At 36.7% G+C, this 26,913-nt stretch overlaps 1 protein-coding gene across 1 annotated transcript in view; it reads right to left on the minus strand.

The window, feature by feature from the left end:
- Window positions 1–26,913, minus strand: part of cntnap3c (contactin associated protein family member 3C) — a gene marked incomplete at its 3' end in the record, with an annotated part of 56,658 nt that overhangs the window by 11,437 nt on the left and 18,308 nt on the right. Inside the window, exons 2-4 of the mRNA XM_015051419.1 lie at window positions 11,491–11,601; window positions 3,251–3,444; window positions 996–1,143 (exon numbers count right to left, since the gene is read on the minus strand). Of these exons, the coding sequence (XP_014906905.1) occupies window positions 996–1,143; window positions 3,251–3,444; window positions 11,491–11,601 (453 nt within the window). The remainder of the gene's footprint in view (window positions 1–995; window positions 1,144–3,250; window positions 3,445–11,490; window positions 11,602–26,913) is intronic.

The following is a 26,913-nucleotide window of genomic DNA, read 5'->3' on the forward strand; positions in this document are numbered from 1 at the left end:
ATAAATTTTTGAACATCTATATTATTCTAACAAAGGGAAATTTTATCCCTAATGCAGTTTTTGATATTCAAAATAAAAGTAAACTCATCTTTATTAAGTAAAATTTGTTCAAACTTGTAAACAAACTGAATTCAAATACAAAGTTCACACTGCAAAACCAAATCTTATCAAATATTCAGCAATAAATAGGAGCTTGCTTTAAGTCAATTCCTTAAACTGATTTTAAAGAAAAGTGCTAATTCAACTGGTGAAATAAATTGCAATGGTACTAGTATTAATTGAATTATTTAAGGAATTATTAACTTAAAACAAGCTCCTATTTTTTGCTGAATAGCTACTTGTAAGTCATTTTTGTCTTATTTCAAGATCTAAGATATTTGCACTAGAAACTAGAACAAAAATACTTGGTAAGATTTTATGTTTTTGCAGTGTACCATTTTAAAACCCTCCAAAACATATATTTAAAGCGTGGAGCGGTTTCTTTATGACTTGAACAAGTGCATTTTGCAAAACACCTCCAAAAAACACAAATCACTGTTCTCTCAGAAAATATTTTCTCCGTTTCTGCTCTACCAACTCGTTAATATGTTTGCCGTGGTGCATCACATTTGTATTTGTTTTGGCTGTTGTGTATGATTTCCTCTTATGGCATTGATTAAGCAGTGAAATAAACTTTTGTTTGGTTGTTTGGAGGTTTTAAGCACCTGAAATATAAAACACACAAACAATAATCAACAAGTTCATTAGTTCAGCCATTATTTGTTTCACCATAAAGTTTAGAATCACTCAATAGCAATGCATTTAAAGATCCCTGAATTGTTTATTATCACCTGCAGCTCTGACCATTAAATCAATTAAAACCACTTATAACGCTCATTAGGATCCACTATATGTTAGACTAATGACTAATTCTACAAGCATGAGAAACTGTGTGATTTTTTTCTTTGTTAAACCCCAGAGACTCTAATGAGAGCAGTGAAGGATGGAGCACTCACTGTACGGACATCCGTAGGTCTCCAGACGCAGTCCGATCCGCCCGCTGGGATTCCAGTCCAGAGGAATGAGGCGCAGGAAGCGGGCCACGACCGGCTGCTGCAGTTTGTACTGAACCACGCTGTCTGCATTAGAGTTACCTGGAAAAGACTGAAAACACACAACGGGGACATGATAAACAAACTACAGTTACTCAGAAATATCTTCTTACCTCCTTACCCACTAGTGCATATCTCAGCAATCAGGAGCCCGGGGTAATTTGACAAATTTTTCATATTTAGGATGAATACATGAAGGCAACTTTAGTTTGGTCGCTAACTTAAATATCTGCAAACATTTCAGGATATTCAAACAATCAGAACAAGTGAAAACATAAAGGTTTTCTGAAGAAAACCTGTCCTGCAGTAGTATTTTGAAAAATTAACTGTAGCAAGTTGTTTATTTCTATCTTTTTTGTGCTTCTATAAACCTACATCAACCAATTTTAGTACTTTCAAATTTTGTTTACTCAGTGGTAAAAAAAAATGAAACCCTTCATAAATGATTTTTAATGGATTTTTCAAAAATTATACTGACTCAGTCATGCAAAGTCACATAGTTCTACATATTTTAACTGTAAAACATAACAGATGTCTACATTATCTACCACTCATGAGTGTTTTTTTACACTAATTATAAAAATTATTAAAATTCAGACAAAACAGTAGTAACTGAAGCCACTCCAGTTGTACAGTTAAGAAAAATGAAGCAATCAGCATTACAGAAAAATGCGCTCCAGTACTTCCTATTTTCACTCTCTCTAAGCTCTGAGTTCACAGGAGTTCCAAAACACTCTGAAATGTCAGGGAGATTGTGAGAGTTTATGCAGAGTGTCAGGTCAAAATGCTTTTAATCCGTAAGAAGCCCTTCTCTGGTCCGCCTGAGAAGATCCTTAGTACTTAGCTTAGCTGGATTCTCTCCGCATGAGCGAAGTTCCTCGACTCAAACTCTAATCAAAATCCCCTCTCCTTAGCCCTGAAGCCTGCAGCGTTTTGACTCCGGATAAATGTCCTCCTAAATGTACAATACAGCATGGTTCCTACCTGCTAGCTGTTGATGTACTGGAATTATATTTTAAATAGAAGACACTGTCCCAGTCAGACTGATCGGGCACGTTTAAGGGACCTATTAAGAAAAATTCACATTTTGCATAACCAGCCCAAATACTTAAAACATCGAAAGCTGTTTCTGGAAGTAAGTTAATGTTTTTTGGTGACTTGAAAACCAGTCATTTCAAAAAACCTCCAAACCTGTTGAGTCACAAACTGTGCCGTTACTTAGCAACCCCAGTCCATCACCTAGCAACCCAAATAAAGCTCCAGCATGTTTGGTCAGCTGGTAAAACCAGCTGACCAAACAATCTTTTCCACTAATCTGCTAGAAAAGATTAGTGTTTTGTTCACTTACCAAACAGAAGCCATGTGCTGTATTCTTGTTGGTTGTGCAGGAGGCCCTACTTCTGCTTTTCAAAGATGTATGGCATTAGAGTTGTGCATCTGTTTGCAGCCATTTACATGAGCGAGTGTAAATGTTGAGTTAGGATGGGCGCTGCCGGCAGCAACTTATATGGATTTAAAGTGACAAGAGGTCCTAAAAGGGCTCATTGTGAAGAATAATTCTGGCTTTTTAAAACGATTCTGAGAAGAAAAAAACAAATCAAAATTTTGAGTGCCAAGTCAGAATTTTACTTGATTTCTTTTGGTGGCCCTAATCCTCTTCCATATAGAAATGTTTTGTATTAAACACAAATTTAATGCAGTTTTTGTACAAATGAAACCCAACATCACAGCATAAATGCTCAACCACATAGAGGTATTGTTTGTCTTCCATCTCCTCACCTCTGTTGTATTTTCAACTGACTTCATTTGTACTTCTGACAGGCTGAACATGAAGAAGTTCAGCTATGGAGTTTCTTCCAAATACACAATAAAACACACAGAGTGAGCGAGCCAACGCTTCAGGCTGGTCTCAGCTCTCTCTGCAGCCGTCAACAGTAGCTTCAAGTGTTTTGGCAGCAGGTCAGGACCGTCAGCTGAGCTCTTTCATTGGTTCATCCATTATTAATGAAGAGTCAAAGGCTCCTGATGACTGTGATAATTTACTCAGGAAGGGCTGATCCCTGCAGACTAACATTGTTAAACACTAAGTACTACATAAATACTAGGAGAGTTAAATTGAACTGAAGCTTCAGCAAATTTTTATGACTTTATGGACTCACCCCTATGCTGTCCTCCTGTCTGTACTGCTTCCAGTTGTGTCCCGTGTCGCTGAACATCAGCTGGTAAGACGTCAGCCAATCAGAGCTTCCGTAGCGGCCCTGTGTGGCGACAGCTGTGATCTTGGTTCGCTCGCCCAGGTTCACCTCCAGCCACTGATACCGGTCTGAGGTGAGGGGGGACCAGCCTCCAGCTCCTGCAGAAGAAAAAGTGTTTTATATTTTCAGACTTTAAGGAATAACTGAAATACCGGAAAGTAAATCATGTAGATGTGGGGAATAAATTTATAGTCCATATTAAAAGTCTATCCTCATTTTTTCTAGAATCTGGACTTCTGTAGTCTATTTTGCTTATTTACTTGTTGATAAAACTGATTCATTTCAGACAAAAAATAAACAGAACTTTACAGCTGAAGTATGTAACTTTTATTTAAAAATATATGTTTTTTACAAATTTGTTAAAACTATCATAATGTCATGATAATTTGTGAAATCTGCTCCCTGTGCTGCTGTTTTCATCTGAAGAGCCACGCCCTGCAAAAACAACCAATCAGAGCGGTGCACACACAGGCCTGATTGACAGCACAGAGACACACCTCCTGGCTCTGATTGGTTGCTTCTAGTTAGCACTGGGAGAAGGCAGAGGAGCTTGATTTTTCACACATTACCTGTTTTATTTTGTCACAACGTAATGATAATTTCAACAAATATAAAAAATATTTCTTATAAAAGTTAGATACTGCAGCTTTAATACTGCATAACTCAAAGCTTTACAGTATATTTAATACTTATTGCATATTTCACTTAGTTCATTTAGCTCCCATGCAGACTTCTACTGTAGTAAAGGCATCGATTTCTATCATATTGAAAGTCTACTTTGTGTTTATTGGTCATGAAAATGCCTGTAAAACTGTTGATTGTACTGAATTTTAAACATTTTGCAACTATTGTGAAAAGGGTTTTATAGATTTACTTCAGATATCTTACAGTCAGGTGACAAACTATTTACACTCCATGATTCAGAAGATTTTAAGACCACATTTAGCAGCAATGACTCAGTATTTGGTTTCCGTATAATTGAATCATTCATGTTGTTGTGGAGGAACTTCGATCTCATCTTCTTTACAACATTTCTTCAGGTTATTGACATACAGCTCAAAAAATCGATTTTGCTTAAAGTAAGGTAAGTTTATTTGCAATGTAAAATTCAAACAAGTTAATTTAAAGGAAATTAAAATCTAGAAATAGATTAAAATAATAACACCAAAGTCACATACATCGTTTCTTAACATTTAATGCTGAATTTGAACCTCTCTGAAGATTAAGAGGAATTCCCCTAACAAAGCATTACCTATAAAAGTTTAAATAGTAACATATTGAACAGTTGTAATGAATGTCAAACTGTTAGCATGCCTCCCCTGATACGGCTGTGCTGAAAAGCTGCACAGCGGTACATTGATTAGTGCTGTAACTTCTCAGTCAGATTGGTTCCTTATCCATTTAAAATATCATCAATAAAGGGTTTTAATGTCAAGCTTTGAGCAGTTTCACAGCCCATATAAAGGTTTGTTTCTTCAACTGAACACTACTAATAAGAAAAGCTTTATTTTCTGCATCAAGATGTTAATGTTTTGTCTTGTTGTTTGGTAAGTGTTGTCAGCTAAATCAGTTTGTCATTTGCTCGCTTTATTTTACCCGTTTCTGGCAAAAGAATATTCGATTTTACATATGACTTTAGTGGAGAAATAAAACAAACTAATCAAGAGAAAACAATTACTGTTTGAGGTTAATGGATATTCTTCCCCAATTTGTTAAAAAAAAACACACACAAAACAAATTTATTTAGTACAGAAGAGGAATTAAGGCCACTGAAAAAAAAACATCTGACTTTAATGTCAAAAATCTTAATTTTGATCTTGGAAGATTATTGTAAAGATTCTGAGAAAAATGTCAGAATTCTGAGAAAAAAAGTGAAAATTTCATGAAAAATGTCAGAATTCTGAGAAAAAAAGTGAAAATTTCATGAAAAATGTCAGAATTCTGAGGAAAAAAAGTGAAAATTTCATGAAAAATGTCAGAATTCTGAGAAAAAAAGTGAAAATTTCATGAAAAATGTCAGAATTCTGAGAAAAAAGCCCAAATCCTGAGATTAAAGTCAGAATTCGGAGAAAAAAAAAAAATCTGAATTCTGAGATTAAAGTTGGAATTCTGAGAAAAAAGTGAGAATTCTGAAAAAGTCAGAATTCGGAAAAATTATAGAATCGAGATTTTTTTTTTAAAATCTGAACTCTGTAAAAAAAAAAAATCTGAATTCTGAGATTATTGTAAGAACTTTGAGAAAAACTGAAAAAAAGCAAGACTTGCCTTACTAACAGCACCTAAATGACCACAAATTTTAATTTCTAATCCAAATACTTGTTCCACTTTACTAGCTGCATTTTCTTCAGTAACTTTATTACATGTATGCAGTGCAAAATAATTTAAAGTTTGAGTATTTTCTTTTTGTTTAAGGGGTTCAGAATCATGTGGAACATAAAAACACTGTGTAAAAATGAATCAGTGTCGTCGGGTGAAGCTTCAGGCTGATCTTTCCAGAGCTAAAGGCCAGAGCTAATACGTGCTTCACTACCAGATGTGTCCAACGACAGCAGAACGGAAAAGCGCAGACATCCTGACCTTTACTTGTGACAATTAGACGGCAGAGAAACAGAGAGCGGGATCTGAGACAAATGTGTCAGTGACTAAGAGGCGTTGCAAAGATTTACTGGGTCCTCCCTGTCAGATGTAATTGAAACAGAGACAAAGTGATGGCTGAATATTTCCTGTCATGGCGGCTCCTTCATATCAAACACAACGCCATGGATTCTGCTGCTCAGTGACAGAAACCAGTTATAATAGCTTAATATGTTTTACATGGTTGGATTTAGAAGTGAACTTTTGACTTACACTATTTACACTTACAGAGCAAAATTGGGTTTAAAAATGCATTGATTAAAGAGTTTTGTACATTTTTGTTTTGTTCTGTCAAGCAATTGATACCTTGGAATACATGTTGCTATCCGATGCACCGTTAGCTTCTACAGGAGATTATTTATGTGGATGAAGTGGCACAAAACGACCTCATGCAACCCAATTCTAGGTACAAAGCAATTTTAAAAACCTAACTATTTTCCTTGTCTTACTAATGTAATGTTTGCAAAAAAAAAAAAAAGACCCCTGAGGTCCTTGTTGCAATAATTGGACTTGATTAGCTGGAATTATTCTAATTGACCACTGTGCTATTTTCTCCGGTTGGTACCCATTTACAAGAAAAATTGGTTTCCTGGAAACTTCCCTTTGGATTTGTAAAATGCAGTCGATTTAACCTTATTTTATCCTCCAATGCCTGATGACATTTAGCGAACACTGGTGTTAAAACATGCTGCAGGATTAAAGGGAGATTTGAGCCAACAACAAAACTCCCCAATACCTGATGCAGGTAACCTCAAAGGACTTCAAGAGGCAGTTTTTTAGCTTTACATCATATAATAATGTTTTTCTCTCATCAACAACAAACCCGAAGTGTTGCTTTGATTCTTTCATGAATGTTTGTAAAAAAAAAAAACTTAGATCTCTATGACAACCATTTAGCTGTGCAAAACGACTGGGTGAACCTAGATCCACCTACGAGACACAGCTTCCCCTTGGAGCTGCAGTTTCCAAGCAACTCCCCCACTCAGCTCCTTCAGACTAACCAGCAGCAATTAGCAAAAGCCTTGTAGAACTGCACATTTGCTGAGCTCATTATAGGAGCAGAGTTTCAAAAAGAGCAGAAGATTTTAAAGAGATAGAGGCCCAATTTCAGGGTGTTAAATTAGCAAATTATATTTATTTTAAGTCATACTTGATATATACAGCATTTTTAAAACAACTTTAGTTAACATATGTACTTAATTGTGCTATAAAATGACCTTGAAAACACATTGTACTACTTAAACCTGAAACCAAGTGGATTTTTGTCATTTGAGCAGTGCAGGCTGTGTATGCAACAGGTAAGGAAGAAAGCCAGTCAAGGTGCAGTGGGATTTTTCTGCTCCACCTTTTGAGAAGAGATCAAGCCTGACAAAGTTGCTGTGGTCAGATGCATCACTGTACGAAGCAGGCAAGTAAACAAAAGACTGCTGAATCATTAATACCGCCATGATATTCCACCTGACAAGAAAATATGAGAGGCTGTAAAATTCAAAGAGACATGAGTTAAATGAAGAGCTAGTTTACAGTGTGAGACAGGTGAGAGGAGACCGGCAGCGCCGCAGACAGCCAGGCAGGCAGCCGAAAAGGAAAGAGCGCTGGAGTGAGAGCTCATCATTTGCATTAGAATAGCAGGACTGGATGGTAATTTCAGCAGCCTGATAACATGTCATCCGGACGGAGAGACTAATAGGCTCGATACTGGCCAACACTGAATGTTTCCTGCAGACATGACATTTCCATTCAAGCTTCAAGTGCAGCATTGGAACTTTGAACACTCAACACACACAGTGATGTGAATAAGCACCTAATTAGTTGGCCATCCTCACACACCAAACATGCTCCAACTTAAGGTACAGCCTCCATTTTACATCAAATTAATTTGGACATTGATTAAAAGAAACACATTCATTTTTCTAAAGGCTGTTCCACAATATTTGAACCAGAGTAGCTGGTAACCTCCCCACCAACCAAAATAAAAAACAAAAATATTTGAACACAGAGAACATGATGAGCTTTTGGCAAGTTCACTCCATTCATTTTCACTGATAGATGGAGCGAAAGCTTATGATTAAAATGTGAAAACGATTCCACAGAAAGAAGAAAATTAAAATGATAATCTATGGAACAGAGACTGGAGATAGAACATTTTAGTAACAAGATAAAGAAAGAATTGAACAGAAGCATTGAGAACTGAAAATCAAAATCTCACCAGATAGACATAAAGCCTAAACTGATTCATCCTGCAGCTGCTGAATATTAAAATAATCTTGCAGGCTCATTGGCTAAGCACTTAAGCCATGGATGAAAGTTAAAAAAAAAAACATGGGAATTCTGCAAACCAGTTTAATATTCACTAGAAATAAAGTTTTAAATCAAAACGCCAGCCTGCAAATGCTGCAAATGTCTGGGCTGCAAATGCATGATGCAACTCTTCCAGTTCATCACATCCTGAACGTTTTCTACTGATTTGAGTTCTGGAGACTGTGGAGGCCATAGGAGAACAGTGAAATAACAGCAATCAAAATGTCAAAAGGGTTAAGCCTAAATTAACTAGATGAATAAAATTACGAATAAAGCTATAATATTACAAAGTCAATATAATATTAAAGTCAAAATAATACAAAAATAAAGTGATAATATTGTAAGAATAATGTTAAAATTATACAAAAATAAAGTCCTAATAGTATGAGAATTAAGTCACAATATTACAAGGAAAATGCTGTAATATTGTAATATTGTACATAAAAAAAAAAAAAAATCAGTCAGCCAAATGCGGTAAAATGAGAAATGTTGAGCAACTTGTGAAGTTATACTTCAGTATTAGTTTTGATCTTAGTTGTATTGTTTTCCATTTTGGATTATGGGGACCTGTTGTATATGACATCCTCAGCTCAAAGTCTCCAAAAGAAACAGACTGACTCTGTTTAGCATTCTTCTCTGACGTTACAAACTAACTGTAAAACCTCGACCAGCTGAAATTGGGTAGAAATCACTTGACAAACTTGCTATTTTTGCAATATAGTTATTTTCCAGTCAGTAGATTTTCACTTCTTCTATCATCTTGCTCCTGTTCCACCATCAACAAGAGTCATGAAAAAAACATATGCACATGTGTAAAGTAAATACAAATGCATGTGTTTTGTTCTTGCTATTGTAGGAAGTTAATCATTTCCATTCATTGAGGAAATAAGTGAACTGAAAGCAAAGCTGCTCCTCGGGTAACTAACAGCATTAGCAGCGGCAGCAGCAATGGGGAATGAGACGGAGGCTTTCATTTATTCATTGATTTCCTCAGCAAACAGATGGGATCCTTTGGGCATGGCACCAATAAATCAGGAGGGAAGAAACAGTGACACTCTTCTGACCTGCTAAGACATACAGTCTGAAGTGACTGCAATTTACGAGTCTGCTATGGGTTTGCAGTAATCAATTATTATTTACTTTTTAAACCTAAATGTATCACTTCATATTAGCTGGTAATTGCTGGTTAGTCATAATATCACAACTATAGCTAAATTTAAAAAAAAAAAAAAAATCGTTTTTAGTGTAGAAGTTAACCAGGTTTTATTGTGTGGAATTTTAGGCAAGTTTCCAATAACCTATCCATCCATTTTCCTAATTTTTGTAGTTTCAATTGGATCTCTACTGTTCCTAAAAACAAACCACGCACTTAAAAATAGCGCTTGGTTTTTTGGCAATAAGTTAATGGTTTTTTTTTTGTTGTTGTTGTTGTTGTTGTTTTGGTGTCTGGAAAATGAGCCATTTCAAAAACATTCCATATGTGAAGTCACAAATCAGAATCTCCAGCAAAACCCAGTCTGTTACTTAGCAACCCCAGTGGAGCTCCGCCCGTTACCTAGCAACCAAAGCTGTATGTGCTGCTCAATAGCTGCTGTAAAAGACAAGTGTTCTGTTGATGACTAACCATCCAGAAACCACTTGCTGCATTGTTGTTGGTTGTGCAGGAGGCTCCACTTCTGCTTTTCAAAGCAAGTTTAAACATTGAGTTATGCAGCAGCTTTATGAATGACAGCTGACCTCACACAACCCCTAAGCTGATGACCTTTTCTTGAGAAACTAGATAACAAACCATTTATATTACATTTATGGGGATTGAACTGTAAATACATCTCTACTTTACTCTTAGCGGCTTAGCCTCTGAAAAGGTACATAGGAAATTAATTATTGTAAAAAGTTCTTGCATTAGTCCAGCTGTAGATCTAATTGAGATCAGAAGTATCACTACAAAGCAGATGAGAAACTGAAATCTCTGCAGAAGTAAAAGAACAGATAATATGAAGAGAGTTTTGTTCATGTGCAGATATTTCCAACCAGCAATCATGATTCCAATCTATCAGCACATTTTTTTTAATTCCACATGTATCAGTTTGGCTTTTAAATACAATATGCTAAATTACTGGCAGTATCAAAAAATATTCATTTTAACCAGTTGTGTCGAGCAAATGTGTTTTACAAATATGTTCACTATTTGAACAGCTTTTCAAGTCCTGCTTGTTCACATATGAACAAACAAAGGCAGCAGATGGGCTGCTGCTGAATTTCTTCATGCTCAGCTTCCTTTGCCTTCCCAGGTGGTGAGAATCAGTCAGAACCAGATTAAACCCGCCTTGCACTCCCGGCTGATTCTGGGCTTTGATGTCGAGATAAAGCAGCGATCCCAAAATCTCAATTTTTGTCAAAGCCTCAAATCAGATTTCTGCACGAGACTTCCAGCTGGTGGAACAAACACCATTCACATTCCTGATACAAGCCTCTGGTGCAAAAAAACAAAACAAAGCATCAGCTACAGCAGAGAATAAAGACAAAGAAAGCTTAATCTTGTGTTGTCTTGTCTCTCAAAATACATTCTGATCCTCTATATATTTCAACATCTCACTGCTGCTGTGATAGTTTATCTGAGAGGCTATAAAAACAGATTTAGATTTTGATATTTTGGCTTTCGTGCTGCAGGGTTTAAACACTTATTCAGCCATTGTGGCATGGATTTTGTGCCTAACTGTGTTTACTTTAAATAAATCTTGTTTGTGCAGTTTATTTTCAATGTTGCCTTCAGCCTGAAAGCTAAAAGTAAAGCTTTCAAATGACCATAAAACAGTTGAACAGGACAGTCTATTTCTAAAAGAATTTTCTTGTTCTTGCCTGTTTTGCAAAGAATGAGTTTGTGCTTTGAAAACAGAACTCTGTAATTTCAATCCAGTTATTGTGATGAACTAAAGTTAAGATCTAAAGTTAAGGTCCAACTGGCTCTGTGTCTGAAACTGATACAAAGAGAAGAAAAAGCAATGAAAAAATAAATCCTGTCATTAAGAAATGGTGGGAAAAACCTGCAAGCAAAGTCTGCTAGTTTTAGTTAGAAGACAAAATCTGCAGGAAAAGTAATCCAAACTGAATTACTCATCTTCTCTTGAAGAAAGAACAATATCTAAAGCCAATCAGTGAATGATTATCACTTATTACCAGATTAGGTCACAGACTGAGCTTTTCCTCACCGTCTCTCCGGTTGAGTTTGGCGAATCCCGGTGCGTGGCTGCTGGACAGCTGGGAGGAGCTCCTGAAGGACGAAGGCAGCAGGTTGGACACCAAAGGGCTGTCACACTCTTCTACAAAACAAAACAAAAACATGGTTAAAACTAATGGTTTAAAATGGATCAAGTCTTGATTTCAGTGGTTAAACAGCTAAAAGTTGCCTCAACTCTATTTTTATCCACTTATGGCATTTCTTTGAAAGTCATTTACCAGAGTACATAAAATCTGACCAGAAGAATTATGAATATTCTGATTTCCTCTTCTTAATCATGCTGGGTGTGGATTCATTCTAGTTGTGTTTAATACCCAATAAAATCTCCAGCTGTCTTCAAACTGTGATTCAGAAAGACTTCCACAAAGATAATCTCTGTCTGTAGGTGTGGAATCATGTGAGAAACATTGTTTATCTCTGGGTTGACCGTAAAGTTGACTGGCAGCTTGTCCTTGACTTACCCTGCTTCTTGTTTCCCATTCGCTGGGATTGGATCCAGACTTTCATCTCAAACAAACAGAGTGAAAACTTTCAACAGCATTTATATCCAGTTGTCTAAGCAAAACCCAAACACGCCTCAGTCTAACACCTCCAAGCTAATAGATGTTGTACTCCTCCACCGAGACAAGAGCCAATTACTATGATTCATGCAGCAGAGAGATCCAGGCCTACAACTCTGACAACGAGGCTTTGGCTTCGATTTCTGCGTCAGCCTCAGCGATCAACTCGTCCCTGTAGCACAGGTCTCTTTATTTGAGTCCTCATAACCAGAAAATGCTTGATCAGTTTAATTGTGCAGAAACACAAAAATTGAGTTAATTATATATTTTTATTTGTGAAAGAAATGCTCCAGTCGTAACGGCAATTAGGTTTTGCCATATGCTGTTCATCTCTCCATGTTCATTTTTGTCTGGAAGGTGTTACCATATTAGTTCATTCTTTTGATTTTTGTTTATTAGTTTGTCATTGTTTTCTGTTCTTTGAGGATCTGACACTAGTTTTCTTAAATGAAATCATAATACACTAGGAGAAACCCTGTCTGTAAGCTAATAAAATAATCTATTTTGAAGTAACAGAAAGATTAAAAAGTTAAATTTTGAACAAGTTGACCCAAAAAAAGTTAAATACTGTCGATTAATTCCTTTTCATTTCACTTCATGTTGCATCCAGGAATAAATCAGAGCCTAGTGGCATTGTAATTTCTATTTCTTCAAACCATCAGTGTTTTAAAAATATATGAGTTTAGAAATGTTGATTTTTAAATTTGAACTAATAAGCTTGCTTAATTATAAAAACTATACGTTTCAACATATTCTGAAAAAGTCCTAAGCAGCTTAAAATAAATATCAATGATTTTATTTGTTCACAATTTATGCTGAACTGCTTTTATGTAAAGAATAAGGGGATTGTGAAAAGAAAACTGTTTAATAAGCTTTAAGGTTATAACGCTGAACCAGGCGTTAAATTTGACGTCATAATTTAATTTTTCTTTCTATTCCTATCACAATATCCCAAACTCACTTCCTCAAAAACTTTAATGCATGACACCTGAAATGATACAGCCTACCAAATATTTCATTCGAGCAGCTCTTTGTGATGGCGATGCTGCAGATACTGAGAAGATGACGGGATTTAAAATACTGTGCAGCTCAAATGATGAGATAAGCAAAGTAAACCATATCAGACGAAGTTCTTACATCTTTCATTGCTGCTCCATTTTATCCAATTTGACTCACACAGCTTGAGTTATCCCACAGAGCTTGAGCACAGCTGCCAAAACATAGAAGTGCCAAATTTTTAGCAGAAGTCATTAAAAGCCAGAGCAGCATAAAAATCTACATAATTGACAAAACGCATAGTTCAGCTTGCTGTTAAGTAAAGACACACAAAAATTTTTCCTGTGTTTAGTTTGACACTTGCAGAAGAGATTAAGGGAATTTTAATACATTTCTCAAACTGAGAAACAAGGAAATTTTCCCAAATATTGTTGGATTCTGACTGGGTGAAATTGGCAGAAAAGACAAAGAAGACGACAGGAAGTGGTATGAGGATGATGGATTTTTTTAAATGACTTATCGGTGAACAAATTTATTCATGTGTGATTTTAATTACGTTTCTTTTTTAATGGAAACACTGCAATTGTAAAATTGTGTTTAACATTACATCGAATATTGACGAAGTTTCAGGCACATTTAACATGGAAACGCAGGTAAACATAAACCAACTGGGAACATAGTAAAACTGATCTAAGAGAAATAAATCCAAATGCACAAAGAACAAAACACTAATTTTAGATCTAAATCATAAACAGAGAAACAGATCACCAAGGAATGAGCTAGTATGGCAACACCATTGTACCAATAATGAAAATAGAAATGAACTGAATACAGAGAGCACTTGTGTATCACAGCACATTTTCCGTCATAATCTTGCGGATGATTAGGAACATTTTTAAAACATTTTTTGGCCTTGGTTTGTTTTGTTGCAGTCATTTCTGATAAATACCATCAGTGCTTAATATGTCTGCCTATAGATACTGGAGTCAAAACTGTATTCAAAGGCTAAAATCTAATATTGTTTCTAACAATATCAGAAATAATAGTTTTTACTTTTTACAAATGTATTTTGGGAAGAAAGATTTCCAAACCTTTCAAATACATTTCTTCTCTTTCGATTGAATTCTCTCAAATTTACAGACTTGTAATCTTTTCCCAACTTTAAATGTAAACATAAATCCTGTCAGATGAAACATTTTCTTGAACTTTATAATATGCACAAACTAGAACAGTTTGAACGCTCATTCATATTTAATTCCACCGGGTTCCCCTGAATAGATGGGGGGTTTTAATCCCTGTAGGCTTTGCCCTGACACACACTTGTCACAGTGGGTGGTGGGGAGAACAAAGTGTAAAAAGCAGGTGAATTACAGCAGTCTGAAGAGGTAAAATAAGAGGGACGGCTCTCCAGCGTGGAGTGCTATAATCCCCCGAGGAGATAATGTGCGATGAGAGCACAGCCTCGCTGAGGTAGCGTTCAAAGAGAGGGCAGCGGAGTTAAAAACACACTGTGGGCTTTCCTCAGCGGAGCGTTGGCATTTAAGAGCCAACGTCTGGCTCTTAAATGAAGTGACCGGTGGAGCAAAAAAACAGGCAGCTCAGAGGACTCACCAGCTTTGTGAAGGGTTTAACTCTCAAACCAACAATTTCTATTCTTATTCACACAATTTTCAAATTTTCTGGAAAACAAATGATTACCTAAATTGTATAGCTCTGTGTGGATCTCCAGTTTGTTTGTCTGGTTCGCTTGGGGAGATGTGAATGTGTAATCAAATTCTGATGAGGACCAAAAACTTTAAACTTTGGTCCGCCTAAAAACCTACCTCTCAGTTCGGTTGAAGTAAACCCTGGACCGGTTTGAATGCATATGTGAACATCAAGCAGACCATAAACCGCTGCAAAAGCAGGAAGCAGACTACAGTGCAGGGCATTCTGGGTAAATACAACCAAAACAAAAACGAGAGTCTAGCACCAGCGGGAGAAATGACCAGAGGTTTTATACCAAAGAAAAAAGAGAAATCCTGCAATAATCTACCGCCACTTCATTTTTGTTTACATTTCATTAAGAAATAAGTTGTGGTCAGTGTTTTGTTCTGATATTTGTGTGTTGTTTTCTTCTGTGGTTCATTGTGCAGCGCCCCCACAGGCGAGGAGGGGAACAGGCTTTGGTTCATTTGACACCATTTGGTGTGAAAACCTTAATGACCGTAGCTATTCTTTACAACAGCATTACAGTGAAAGATCATCACTGTTTCACTTTTAGCAGAGGTCTGTAATTTAACATAATAATTGGCAAAGGAAAATCACCTTGTTGTCAATTAAATATACAGAATCTACCAAGAAAAGATCACAGAAATAAGCCTTTAAATCCACACTGCACATAGCAAAACCACATAAACCTATTTCCAAAATGGAAAAAAGCAGGCAATGTTATAAAAGCTCAGAATGACAATAGAGACCTAAAACACTGTTATGAGTCGAGATAAGGACACTTTAGAGCTGGGGACCTTACAAAAAAGGAAATCCACTTGAACTTTACTGTAGCGAAAATTTTTATTTGTTCTCTGATACAAAGCTATAGGAGAAAAACTTGTTTTTTCCAAAAGTTTACTCTTTAAAGAAAAGAACAGGTATCTATGACATATTGAGCGATCTCTAAAAAAAATAATAAACTATCCCCATCACATAAATATTTGATCACATCTGCTGCCACAGGAGGATGTAGGGGTAATGAGGTCTTTCTTGAAACAAATCAACCCATCCAAACTGTCCCTTTGATTAGTCAGAGTAAAGAAAGTGCGATTCTGACAGCCCAGAAACTTCCAAAAGATTTTTTTTTTTTAAACTCTGGAGAGCAGAAGCCTTGGCACTGTCAAGGTTGATTCATCTCCTCAAACACGACAGGCTCGCTAATACCCAGTTTGGAGGAAAATACGCTCATTCACGTGCACTTTTCCACTTTTATGCTATTTCACTGAATTAAAAACACTAGCCACAGAGTTCGTGACAGAGACTGAGACCCTGAATACTAATGAGCTCCATCCATCACCCCAGAAACTGCAATGAAGTGAAGGTTTTTGCTCTTCTGAGCTATGCAAACCCTCTGCCCCCTCCATCCATCCACAAGCCCAGAGTTCAGCAGTCCGCTGTTTGAGACGAGCCGGCTCACTTAGCCATTCAGGGCATGGAGCAGAGAACAGGATAATGAGGCTCCAGCAGAGCTTGTTTTTGCAGCTCACAACTAACAATCATCCTCCAGCATAAAACGTCAAAGTTCATTTTACTAATGCGCACCGCTCTACCTAAAGTTTCGCCCAAAGGGGTTGAACCTTGGTGAGCAGCGCACTTTTTCAAGTTCAGAGCAAAGCTAAAGTGAAAATTTAGGTAAATCACAACATGGGTTTATGCAAAGCATTAAAACATTGGGTGGAGGGCAAATGTTAAACTTTCAGGATCCTTTCCTTGTTTTATTTGTTATCAATTTTCTATCCACAGCAGAACATGTTCAAGCTATTTAGGGCTTAATTTTTGATTAAAACAGGAATGTTTTCATCAAAAATTCAGACACAGATGCACATCTGCAGTTTTTGTTAAAGTTTCTTAAGGTTTTTATTGAAAGGAACTGATTTGGAAAAAAAATTCTTTGGAATGATTTTTTTATTAATTTGATTAATTATTATTACCTTTATCCTTAAAATAACAAAATATCCACTTATCTTTATATTGTGGTCCATCTGATTAAGTATTTTTTTAAATACTAAAGTACTGATAATTTAATAATTTACTCAGTACCCGAGCAGAACTTTTTACCAAATACTTTTTTACTCGAGTAATTTCTTGGACGGATACTTTTTACTCTTACTTGAGTACAATTTTTGGTTTCTCTGCTCACCTGTGTCTATCAGTCAGTTTACCTAAGCAATTCTGTAAATAGTTTTTCTACACATTATGTTTTATGGTCTGCTTTTTAGAGTCTCAGCTTAGATTAATCATGTAAAGAAATCTTTAAAGTGACCTCATTGTACATGGTTCAGAGCCAAGCAGCAGCAAAGCTAATTATTTTCAATGCACCTTCAATAACCCTTCTTCCTTCAGTAAATTCAGGCTTCGTTTAAAAAAAGAAGTTCCCCCAAACTAAATGAAATACAACGATTCACTACTATTGGATTTGCTGGCTTAAAGGACGTGAAAGTCTACCTTTTATTTTTAATCTGCGTTACACAGTTTTAGATTTATATTCTGGCCTTGATAGATAGAGAAAGCTGATTAAAACTGCTGAATTATTCAACAAGAGTCAATGTCTGTTCCAAGCTGCCTGCGGCCCGAGTTGTTAATTGATTAATTGAAATTCAGAGGAGTGTTGTGAGCTAACTAATACCCTGAAGGTAAGGACATGGCAGGAGCGCCCCTATCATAGTTTAATTAGCATAGCTTTGACATGCAATTAATAGTACAAGATGAGAGAATCTGATCAGACTTCAGACCAGCATATGGCACCGACTGCACCACCTACTGCGCTGAATAACTAAAGCTGCAAATACCTGAGTCGTTTCAGTTAGTTTACTCAGTTCAGACGACTGACTGACTAATTCAAACCCAAAAAGAGAGAAAAGAGAAGACAGTTTTCACAATACAGGCTTTATAAGCATTTTTCTTCAGCGTGATCAACACCGATCATTACTGTCTAGCCGGGTATAGCCGCAGCCTTGATGACAACAATAAATAAATCCCACCTGAAAATGGTGAACCTGGATTTATTCAAGGTCCATTAAATATTAGCTGTGTTTCCATTAGCCATATAATTGCGAGATTTAATATTTCTGAAGTAAATTTGCTTAATGGGACAAACCTGTTGCTTTTAACCATAATTAATAGAACACTGACCAACATATTTGATGTGTGTTCATTTTTCATTTTAACAATTTGACTTTGCAAAATGTTAAGTCTGTTACTGGTTTTCACAATAGTTGACTTTAAGATGTGTTTGTTTTCTTATTGTAAAGCAGTTTGAACTGCCTTGTTGATTAAATCTGCTTTACAAACAAACTTGATTGATTGATTTGCTTTTAATTTGAAGGGTACTGGTCTTTTAGGTCTCCAAGCTTCTGGCTCTCAGAAAATGTTTCTCTTCACAATTTCCTGCAGTAAAAATAGCTACATTTTTAGTGCGGTAAATCAGACAAGCCTGCATGTCTGATTTACCGATGAATTAAACATATACATCAGCTGATATGATTCTTTTCACACATGAATAAAATGATCCAACATAAAATTACTGCAACACAATAACAAGACGTCGAATCACAAAACAGGACAGTTTTTTGTTGGAGACCAAGTACTTGAGAGAAGGCAAAGTGCCATAATAGCTTTTCCCCCTTTATGTCAAAATATCTGTCAGCACCACAGGGTTTCCATAAAGCAGATGCCCACACAAACCAGTCGCTCACATTACCCTAATCTACTGCTGGCTTTAACAGCAGAACCCAATCCTCGTCCTATCTGAGGGTGTCACGGCGAAAAGACGTGTAGGTGGCAGCGTGGGAGACAAAAATGATCAAAACGGCACCAAGGCAACATTTTAAATCTCTTCATCTTCAAACTGCCAGGTCTAACTTGTTTACAAGCCCACGGAGTGGTGAACGAAGCTGCTGAGCTACATGACTTTTTTACAGGGTTCAGTTCAAACACCACTGCTGAAAGCCAAAACATGGCAGTGAATCATAGCGGCAGAATTGAGCTTAATTTTGAAGGAATGCTGCTGGCAACATCCTCTGTACTAATGGCTCCAGCAGGAGATGTGCATAGTAAAATACGACTAATCTACCGGCAGCAGTACGTTAATGACTTGAATATATTTACCTCTTAATTGAAGACATCAATATATTTATGCAAAAAATAATTTAAAAAAAAGAAACAACTTGAGTCAGTCTGGTAAAAAGTGAACAGATATTCAAATCATCCAGAGCTCTCAGACAAATTCATTTATATAAAAACAGAGATGTTAAATTGAATTGGACCCAAGAGGCTCTCACTTTAACATTGAAAGCTTTTATATGCACTCCAGTGAGCTACAACTTTTACTTTTAAAAAAGAGAGCGTCTGAACTCATTTGAAAGTACTTACAGGGTCTAAACTGCAAACAACTGGCTAAAAGTGTCATGTTGGGCGGTGATGGTTCAACATAAATGAAGAGCTGGCACAGGCGGAGAGTTGATGGTGAATTTTTAAGGAAAGAATAATGAACAAGAAATCGCAATACCAAAGAACCCAGATAGCACAAACAAAACATCGTTAAAGAGGCTAACTAGCTTTAGCATTCACATCAGGCTCTGCTGTAATGTAGCAAAGAGCAAGCAGGGGGTAGTACAGGGTTGTGAGTGGCGTGCACACTACCATGATTGACAGCACTGCATCCTGGCTCTGATTGGTTGTGTCTAGTTAGCACTGGGAGAAGGTATTTTTCACAGATTTTCTGTTTCATACCGTCACAACATTGTGTCGGATTCAACAAATATGTAAAAAAAATTTTTTATGTACCAGAGTATCCATTTTCTGAAAAAAATATATATATATATATATATATTAATAAATGTGTTGTACAGCAGTAAACAGCACTGTTCACTTCTAGCAGGAAGGTCCATGCAGAGGTTTTTTTCTGGTCCAACTTCCTCCCACAGTCCAGAAACCTGACTGTCAGGTTAATTGGTCTCTCCAAATTGCCCCTAGCTGTGAATATCTGTCCCAGTAATAAACTGGCAACCAGTCCAAGATGCACTCCGCCACTCGCCCAGTGACAGCTGAAGATTGGCACCAATCCTCCCAATAAGTGGGTATAAACAATGGATGGATGGATAAAGATTTTATCCATTTATACCTGCTGACCTTGGAAGACAAAAATAAAACCTGTAGCTTCAACATGTGTTGAAGAAACTAATTGCTTTCGGCACAAAGGACTATTTTGTCCAGTTTTCTGAAAGGTCTGGGTAGCCGTACCTTAAAGAACGGATGCTTCTGATCAGCAAGAACACTTTTTCCCTTAAGAGATTTTTGTTTATAGATATCCAACCTAATGCCCTGCACCTTACTGGCAGTAATCACTATTCTCCTCAGTTTGTTCCTTTGTTCTTCCTTTATGCCACCCAAACAGCATGTAATGCAACTTAGTTAAAACATCTTTAGCACATTAATATCAAATAAAACCAGCTTTTTCAGAAAGTAAAACCTTTTCTGTCATTTTTTCTAAAACAATTCAACTTCAGTCTGTTATCCCAAGATACTTGTGCTCATTAACAGACTATTGGATATCCTGATAGTGTCATGGTGAGGCAGGACACAGGCAGACCCAGGATGAGGACGATAATGAAAAAATCCACAGAGGCGGCACAGGGAAACAGACTGATGACATACACGACAAGGACCCAACGAAGGACAGAGACAACAGGTGGGGTTAAATACACAGGGAAGGTAATCAGGGAACTGGACACAGCTGGGATCAATCAACAGGGAAGACACAGAGACTCACAGGGGAACAGACTAATAAAACATAGAAAACACAGATCACAACAGATAGTCGTCAGACTTGAGGCTGTGACAGTCTGATGTTGTTTAAAATCAATCAACATCTCTTTTGTCTTTGAAGTATCTAAACACATGAACACACACACAAATTTAAAGGCTCATCTGACTAACACCAAAAACAAGAAACAAAAGCAAACTATCTTTGTCAGGTCAAAACTGGCGCCAAGATTAAACCTGCAGACTTTCATCATTCATCTTCACTATTTCTGCTCACGATCAGTGCAGATATTTTTTGACTCAAAGTAATTTGACTCTGCACTGCTGAGTTTCTTCTTACTGAATTAGATCAGAAATTTTACAAAAACAATGAAAAAGAAGTGAGTGAATGAGATGGGAAATAAACTCAGGTCTGGACTTTATTGGAAAACAACAGCTTTCAAGCATCTACAATAAGTCTTACGTCAATTGTTTTCCCTTGGTTGTTCTTTGTTTTGTTTAACTTTAGAAGAATGTTTTTTTAATAAACATATATTTGTTTTTTCTTTGATGTGTTTAGTTTTGATTAGATGCTGAAAGTGGACAGTTGGAAGAGGAGGAGATTTTTTAAAAGGCAGAAGCCTATTTCAAAGTCAAAGTTCTTTTAAGTTAAGTTTGATGTATATATCAAACTTAACTTAAGAACTTTGACTTAAAAAAGAAATAGACTTAAAATAACAGTCACTTGATTGTGTTATATGTCCTTGAAAATACCTAAAACCACTCCTTTAAACATTACCATGTTGTATCTATGTTGTTTCCAACATTGTTACTGATTTATTTAAGTGTTTCAACACATTTTAAAATGATCAAGCTCTGCTTAGAAAATGGTTCTTCTGCACTAACAATATTAGAATAAACATAAAAACATGCGCAGTTCGAAAGAGCGAAGTACCGCCATCTTTGACGTCTTTGCTGGGCAAAACAGCGCCATCTGGTGGACTAAAACTTATCTCACAAACCTTTTCTCACTTCTCCCAATATGTAAGGTTACATCAACACCAACAAAGAGATAACACCTTCAGCTAGTGGAAATATAAACATAAAATAATATCCTAAAATAACGGACAAAGTCACATTTTCCCAAAGAAGGTGGTGATTTGTTTTGTTGCAAAAATAATTTTTGGTAAAAGATGACTTAGGTCAATATTTTAGGAAGATGGTTGTATGCAAATCCATTGTATTCAAACTAAAGAAATTAACGTTTCTATCCTCTCTTCTGATTTAACTATCGAGCATAGCAAGCTCCATAGCAAATAGAGTTTATATTTAAATGTAATTTAGGTTCAGGAAGGTAAATCTTGTCTTAGACTAGAAAACATCTGTGCCAATAGTTAAAATAAGCAGATTAATAGGAGAGATTTTAGCCAACCAATCTTTCTTCAGCTTCGACTCATGAAGGTGACGGTGGAAAAAAGTGGAACTGTTCTTTTTTAAAAAGTTGCTGCAGATTAAAATTAAATTAGCAGTAAGGGAACAGAAGCAAACTCAATGTCAAACAGGATTAGAGTCACTTCTGAATCATTCATAGAGGCATTTTGTGCAGTCTTGCAAAACTGAACGCTGGACATTAAAACACAGGCAGCCTTGGCCACTGGGGAGTGAAATTATGGAGGCAGTTAGGAATGTCGCAGCAGAAAACAGATAGGAGGGGGTGCTGGGAAAATCATCTTCTCATTACTCTAAATCAAATCTAGCTTTTTTTCTTTTCCAACTCCACTAGAAATCCAGCTTCTCCTCCATCCTTCTTTCCTTCCTTCATTTGCCGGCTGCCATTCAGCTCCTCCTCTGTCTTCTCTGTCGCCTCAGTGGTGTGAAATGAGGCGCGCAGAGTGAGCACATGTTGGCCCACAAAAACAGAGGAGTCAATGTGGAAATGGATTGGCCAAAATAAATAACCCTGCAGCGGCGGTGTGAATTACTCTGGGAATACGACCACAGGTTATGTGTGGACTCTGACCCTTTAAATGTACCTTTTTCTGGTTCCACACTCTGTTTCCTCCCCCTCATATGCCCTGTGTGCTGTTCAGTGGTTTCTCATGTTGAAATTCAGTCTTACCTCTCCACCTTTAATGGCTACTGACTCAGCTCTGCCGTCCCCTCTAACACAAACTGAGCGGCCCCGTTTCTTCTCATCAACACATGCTGCAGAGCATTACAGCAGCAGGCTGTAGAGCCATGGTCACACTTCTGACCTCATAAAAAATACACCACTGTGACAGAATTAAGCTGTGACCAGCATCTATTTTAGTAATGAGGGCACATTAGAACCTGACTGTGAAGCATGAACTAAACTTGATGCACTCATGTCGAACACTCATGTCGGCGTACTGAAGTATCGCTCAAGACAGGAGTACAATTCGGGGGCCTCCTTCTAGACCTTCAAGGTTAAACTTGTTATTCTAGTACAGAAAAGACATGGAAATGTGAGGGTAAAACTCACAAAGCTGCTTCTCAGAGACACCAGCTTCATGGTATAAAGACAATTTTACTGGACTACAGAGTTTTGTAGCCTAACATGATAATTGGCAAAGGCAAATGTAAAGCACTTCAATAGTTTTAGGATAAATTTGTCTTGAATATAGCTTTTCTATCCATAAGAAATGGAAGTTAAGGTATCTGTAGATGTGTGGAAATATTAGCTACTGATATGTGTGGGTTAGAATACTAGAATACTCGAGTCCTCCTCTAAAATCACCAATTTAATAGTCAAAACCCTTAATATGCATTAATATGCACAGTGTAACAGAGGTTAAAATAAACAGCCTTCCTTATCTCCGCTGTTGGAGCTACAGCCAAGGAAAATGATTGCCGCTCCTGGATTACCTACTTGGAAAACTCCAGCCAACAGTGGGTCAAACAGCATTGGATCTATCATTTTATTTTCCCAACTAGATTCATCTTAGATCCTGGATGGTTTCACACAATGGTGGTTAACCTACCCAGATCTATCCAAATTGCACGCAAGTGATTTGATTGACAACAATAGTAGTTGGTGAGATATCAAGCAACAAATCAATCATTGTTAGGCTTGAGATTCAAACCTTTTTATCAATTGTGGTGGAAGAGTGCATAGAGCATCAACTGAACAGGTCAAAACTCAACACACAAAAATATACTGAGATTTTGGGAAAACTGGGCAAAATGACATCGGAGCATTTACCACAGTTTCAGCTTGCTCACTGACTGCCAGCCACGTTTATTTAATATGTTTTAATCTTTTCATTTCAATTGCAACTTTTACTTAAGACAGCATTTCACTTTGCTGCAGCAAGTGCTTTTAACATCCTGTTCTTGTTGTTGTGGGTTAGACTAAAATATCCAGACCGAGAAAATTTAAATACTGACCAATAAAGTGTTTCAGATATTTTGTGACTTTCTTTTAATAAGGCAAACATGTAAGACTGCTTATCATGTAGCAGTTTTCTGACGCGACAGCAGGGAAAACTCGGAATCAAACCCAGGACCATCTTGCTGCAAGGCAACAGCGCTACCAACTGCGCCACTGTGAAAACCAATGAGCTTATATATGAAACCAGAGGTGGAGATGACAGAGCAACCAGAAAGACTAATCAGAGAAAAAAGGGAGCAGCTGAGGGAGAATCAGGTGACACAAAACAGCTGTGGAAGGAGAAAACTGGCAGGCAGATGGAAAATTAAAAATGAATACAGAGAAGCTGAACTAGGACTCAAATGACTACCAAACAGGGGGAAAGGCCTGACTGAATTCTAACAAGAAGGTGGATAAAAATACAAACCCAAATGATTTTGGCCTGCATGGCAAACAATTTGGAAAACATGGGTTGAGATGAACATCTTCAAACTGTGGAAGAAATAAAGAGTTTTGATGACTTTCAATATCAGAAAGCTAAGTAACATTCTTCTCCTTATAAGGAAAGGTAGTAGCCGCCCTCATTAAAGCAGATGTTTTGGTTCTCCAGAGCAGGTAGATTTGTGATAGCGCAGCAAAGACCTTAGAAAAGCAATTGTTTCTTACCAATAGTCCGAAAAAGGCTGTAAGGGCATTTACAAACAATTTAAAATCTGTCATGCAGCCGGTTCCCAGCGGCAAATTTGCCTGAAGGTCAGACCCTGCTGCCATGTTTACAAATAATGCTAAAAAAGGCTTCTGTTAGCATGCTAAAAGCTAAAGCTGGTGTCAACACAATCAGAAAAAAAGATCTTCTTGTTTAGAATATCTCTCTGACTTTTAATGAAGAGCCTTTCTTCATGGTGCGTAATGCAATGTCAGTTGATTGCAAAGAAGAGTGGGCCACAATCCGTCAATATTTAAACTGAATTAGAGTTTTGCAGAAAGAAGTTGTTTTAGAAGGTACTGAAGTATGAATGACTTTGTTTTCTCGTGGCTGTATATCATTAAAAGTGGGCCACTGTGGCACTTTTAGAAAAAAGGTAAACTTGTTAATAAAATCACTTTAAAAAAACTAGGCTGTAAATAAATACCCAACGGTCAGGTTAATATTCTTATCATGGTTAGAAGCTCTAACATTAGTATGTGTTCACAGTTTTTTATATGCAACAAAGTATAAATGACTCATCAGTTTCTCAAAATCATCACATTGTAGTTTTAGTTGTTATTTACTAAATTTAAAAAGCAGAAAAATGCAGTTTTCAGTTTTGATTTCAGCTTTGTGCCCTTTGGGGAATTTGATCAATTCATGTCAACACATTCTCATATATCAGCTGCTCAAATGTTTAAAAATCATAAAATAAGCAGCCAATCGAAGAACTGCATGGAAATAACCTGAAGACTTATCCTTGAGATAGTCGCCCACATCCCACAGCTCGTGCTACTCAAGGTCAACTACATAACACTCTGAAAGGTTCCTGATGGCTCCATAACATTAACTTTGATAGCTCAGACTGATGGCAGTGAAGACTCGCACTTCACACCACTAAGGGTTTATCACGTCCAACAAATGTATAAGGATGAAGAGAAGGGTGAATTTTGATTTTATGTTTATGGGAAATCAAACATTAATCTCAAAGTTAAGAGGTGCTGCCTGCACAAAGCTGCCACTCAATCATAGATAAGATAAAATAAGATAAGATGGTATAGTTCTGTTTTGTGATGTATTAGAGAATGAGATATTACGTAAAATAAGTCGCTGGACTTATTCGAAGCAATTTTACTGAGATAGTAAAATTGTTTCCTTAACAGGTGAAAACGTTGATGAGCAAATTCAGCTGTTAACTTTTCATATTTTAACAGATGTTTAAACATACCTTTTAAAAATACGCTTTTTCAGGACGTCTTACATAACCATTTTTAATTATATTTTTAACTATGTTGACAGTGGTGGCATATTTCTGCTAATTGCAGCAATTGTGGAGCTAATTGTTTGTTTAGCGCTTTTGCTAACTCTTAAAATGGTTATTAGGGATTTTCAAACAACTTCTATTGAAATTTTTCATTGTCATAATAGATTCCAATTCTCTCTTATATGAGAGGTTTTTAGGCTAGAAATAAATGATGCAATAAATGCCCAGGTACTGTTAGTGATACATTAACAAGAGAAGACAAAAACTATTCCAAAAATGAATGATCTTACACAAAATGTAAACTTAAGGCACCGTTGTGAAACCTGGAGTTAGAGACACAGTGTTTTAAAATTAGCTTCCTTATTGTGTGAATGGTAAAGAAAACCACATAGTACTGCTAAATAACCTGCTAGTAAAGCCATATTTAATGATTAGCCCCTATACAAATATGATGAGTTCTTCAACAGTTATTGCGTGATGATATATTGCCCCTCTGTAGGACATTTACCTTGATGATTTCTAGCTAATTGCTTCCCATTAGCTACAATTTTTTCACTTGCACGTCTCATTAACTGTAGATTACCTTGCTGTTTCTTGTCAGTTCAAGTAATCAGTAATGCATTGGCAGTTCATAAATAAAACAAGTGACAAGTGTATATTTAACTGGAACACACACTGACCTTAATACAATAATGAGTACAATTAGGAAAGATGCTGCGGTGGCCGGACCAAGTTTCTGCTCTCATAAAAGACAGAAACATGCATAGGAAAATGTTTCTTTTGTCCACTTTCATAAACAAATACAGTTCTTTTCTTAAAAGGTTTAGAACATTTTATATCACTTGTAAAAAAGGTTGAACTTTCATGTAACCTTAACTCATGGAAAAAGTCCACTGTTTCTAAAAGCACACAGCTCTAAACAAAGAACCTGAGGCAAGGTTCAGGCTATAAAACAATATCTCAAGCTTTGAACATTTCACAGAGCCCAGTTCATCACTCAA

Source organism: Poecilia latipinna, unplaced genomic scaffold (assembly GCF_001443285.1).
Source record: "Poecilia latipinna isolate Pla-1442-1.1 unplaced genomic scaffold, P_latipinna-1.0 Scaffold1044, whole genome shotgun sequence".
NCBI lineage: Eukaryota > Metazoa > Chordata > Actinopteri > Cyprinodontiformes > Poeciliidae > Poecilia > Poecilia latipinna.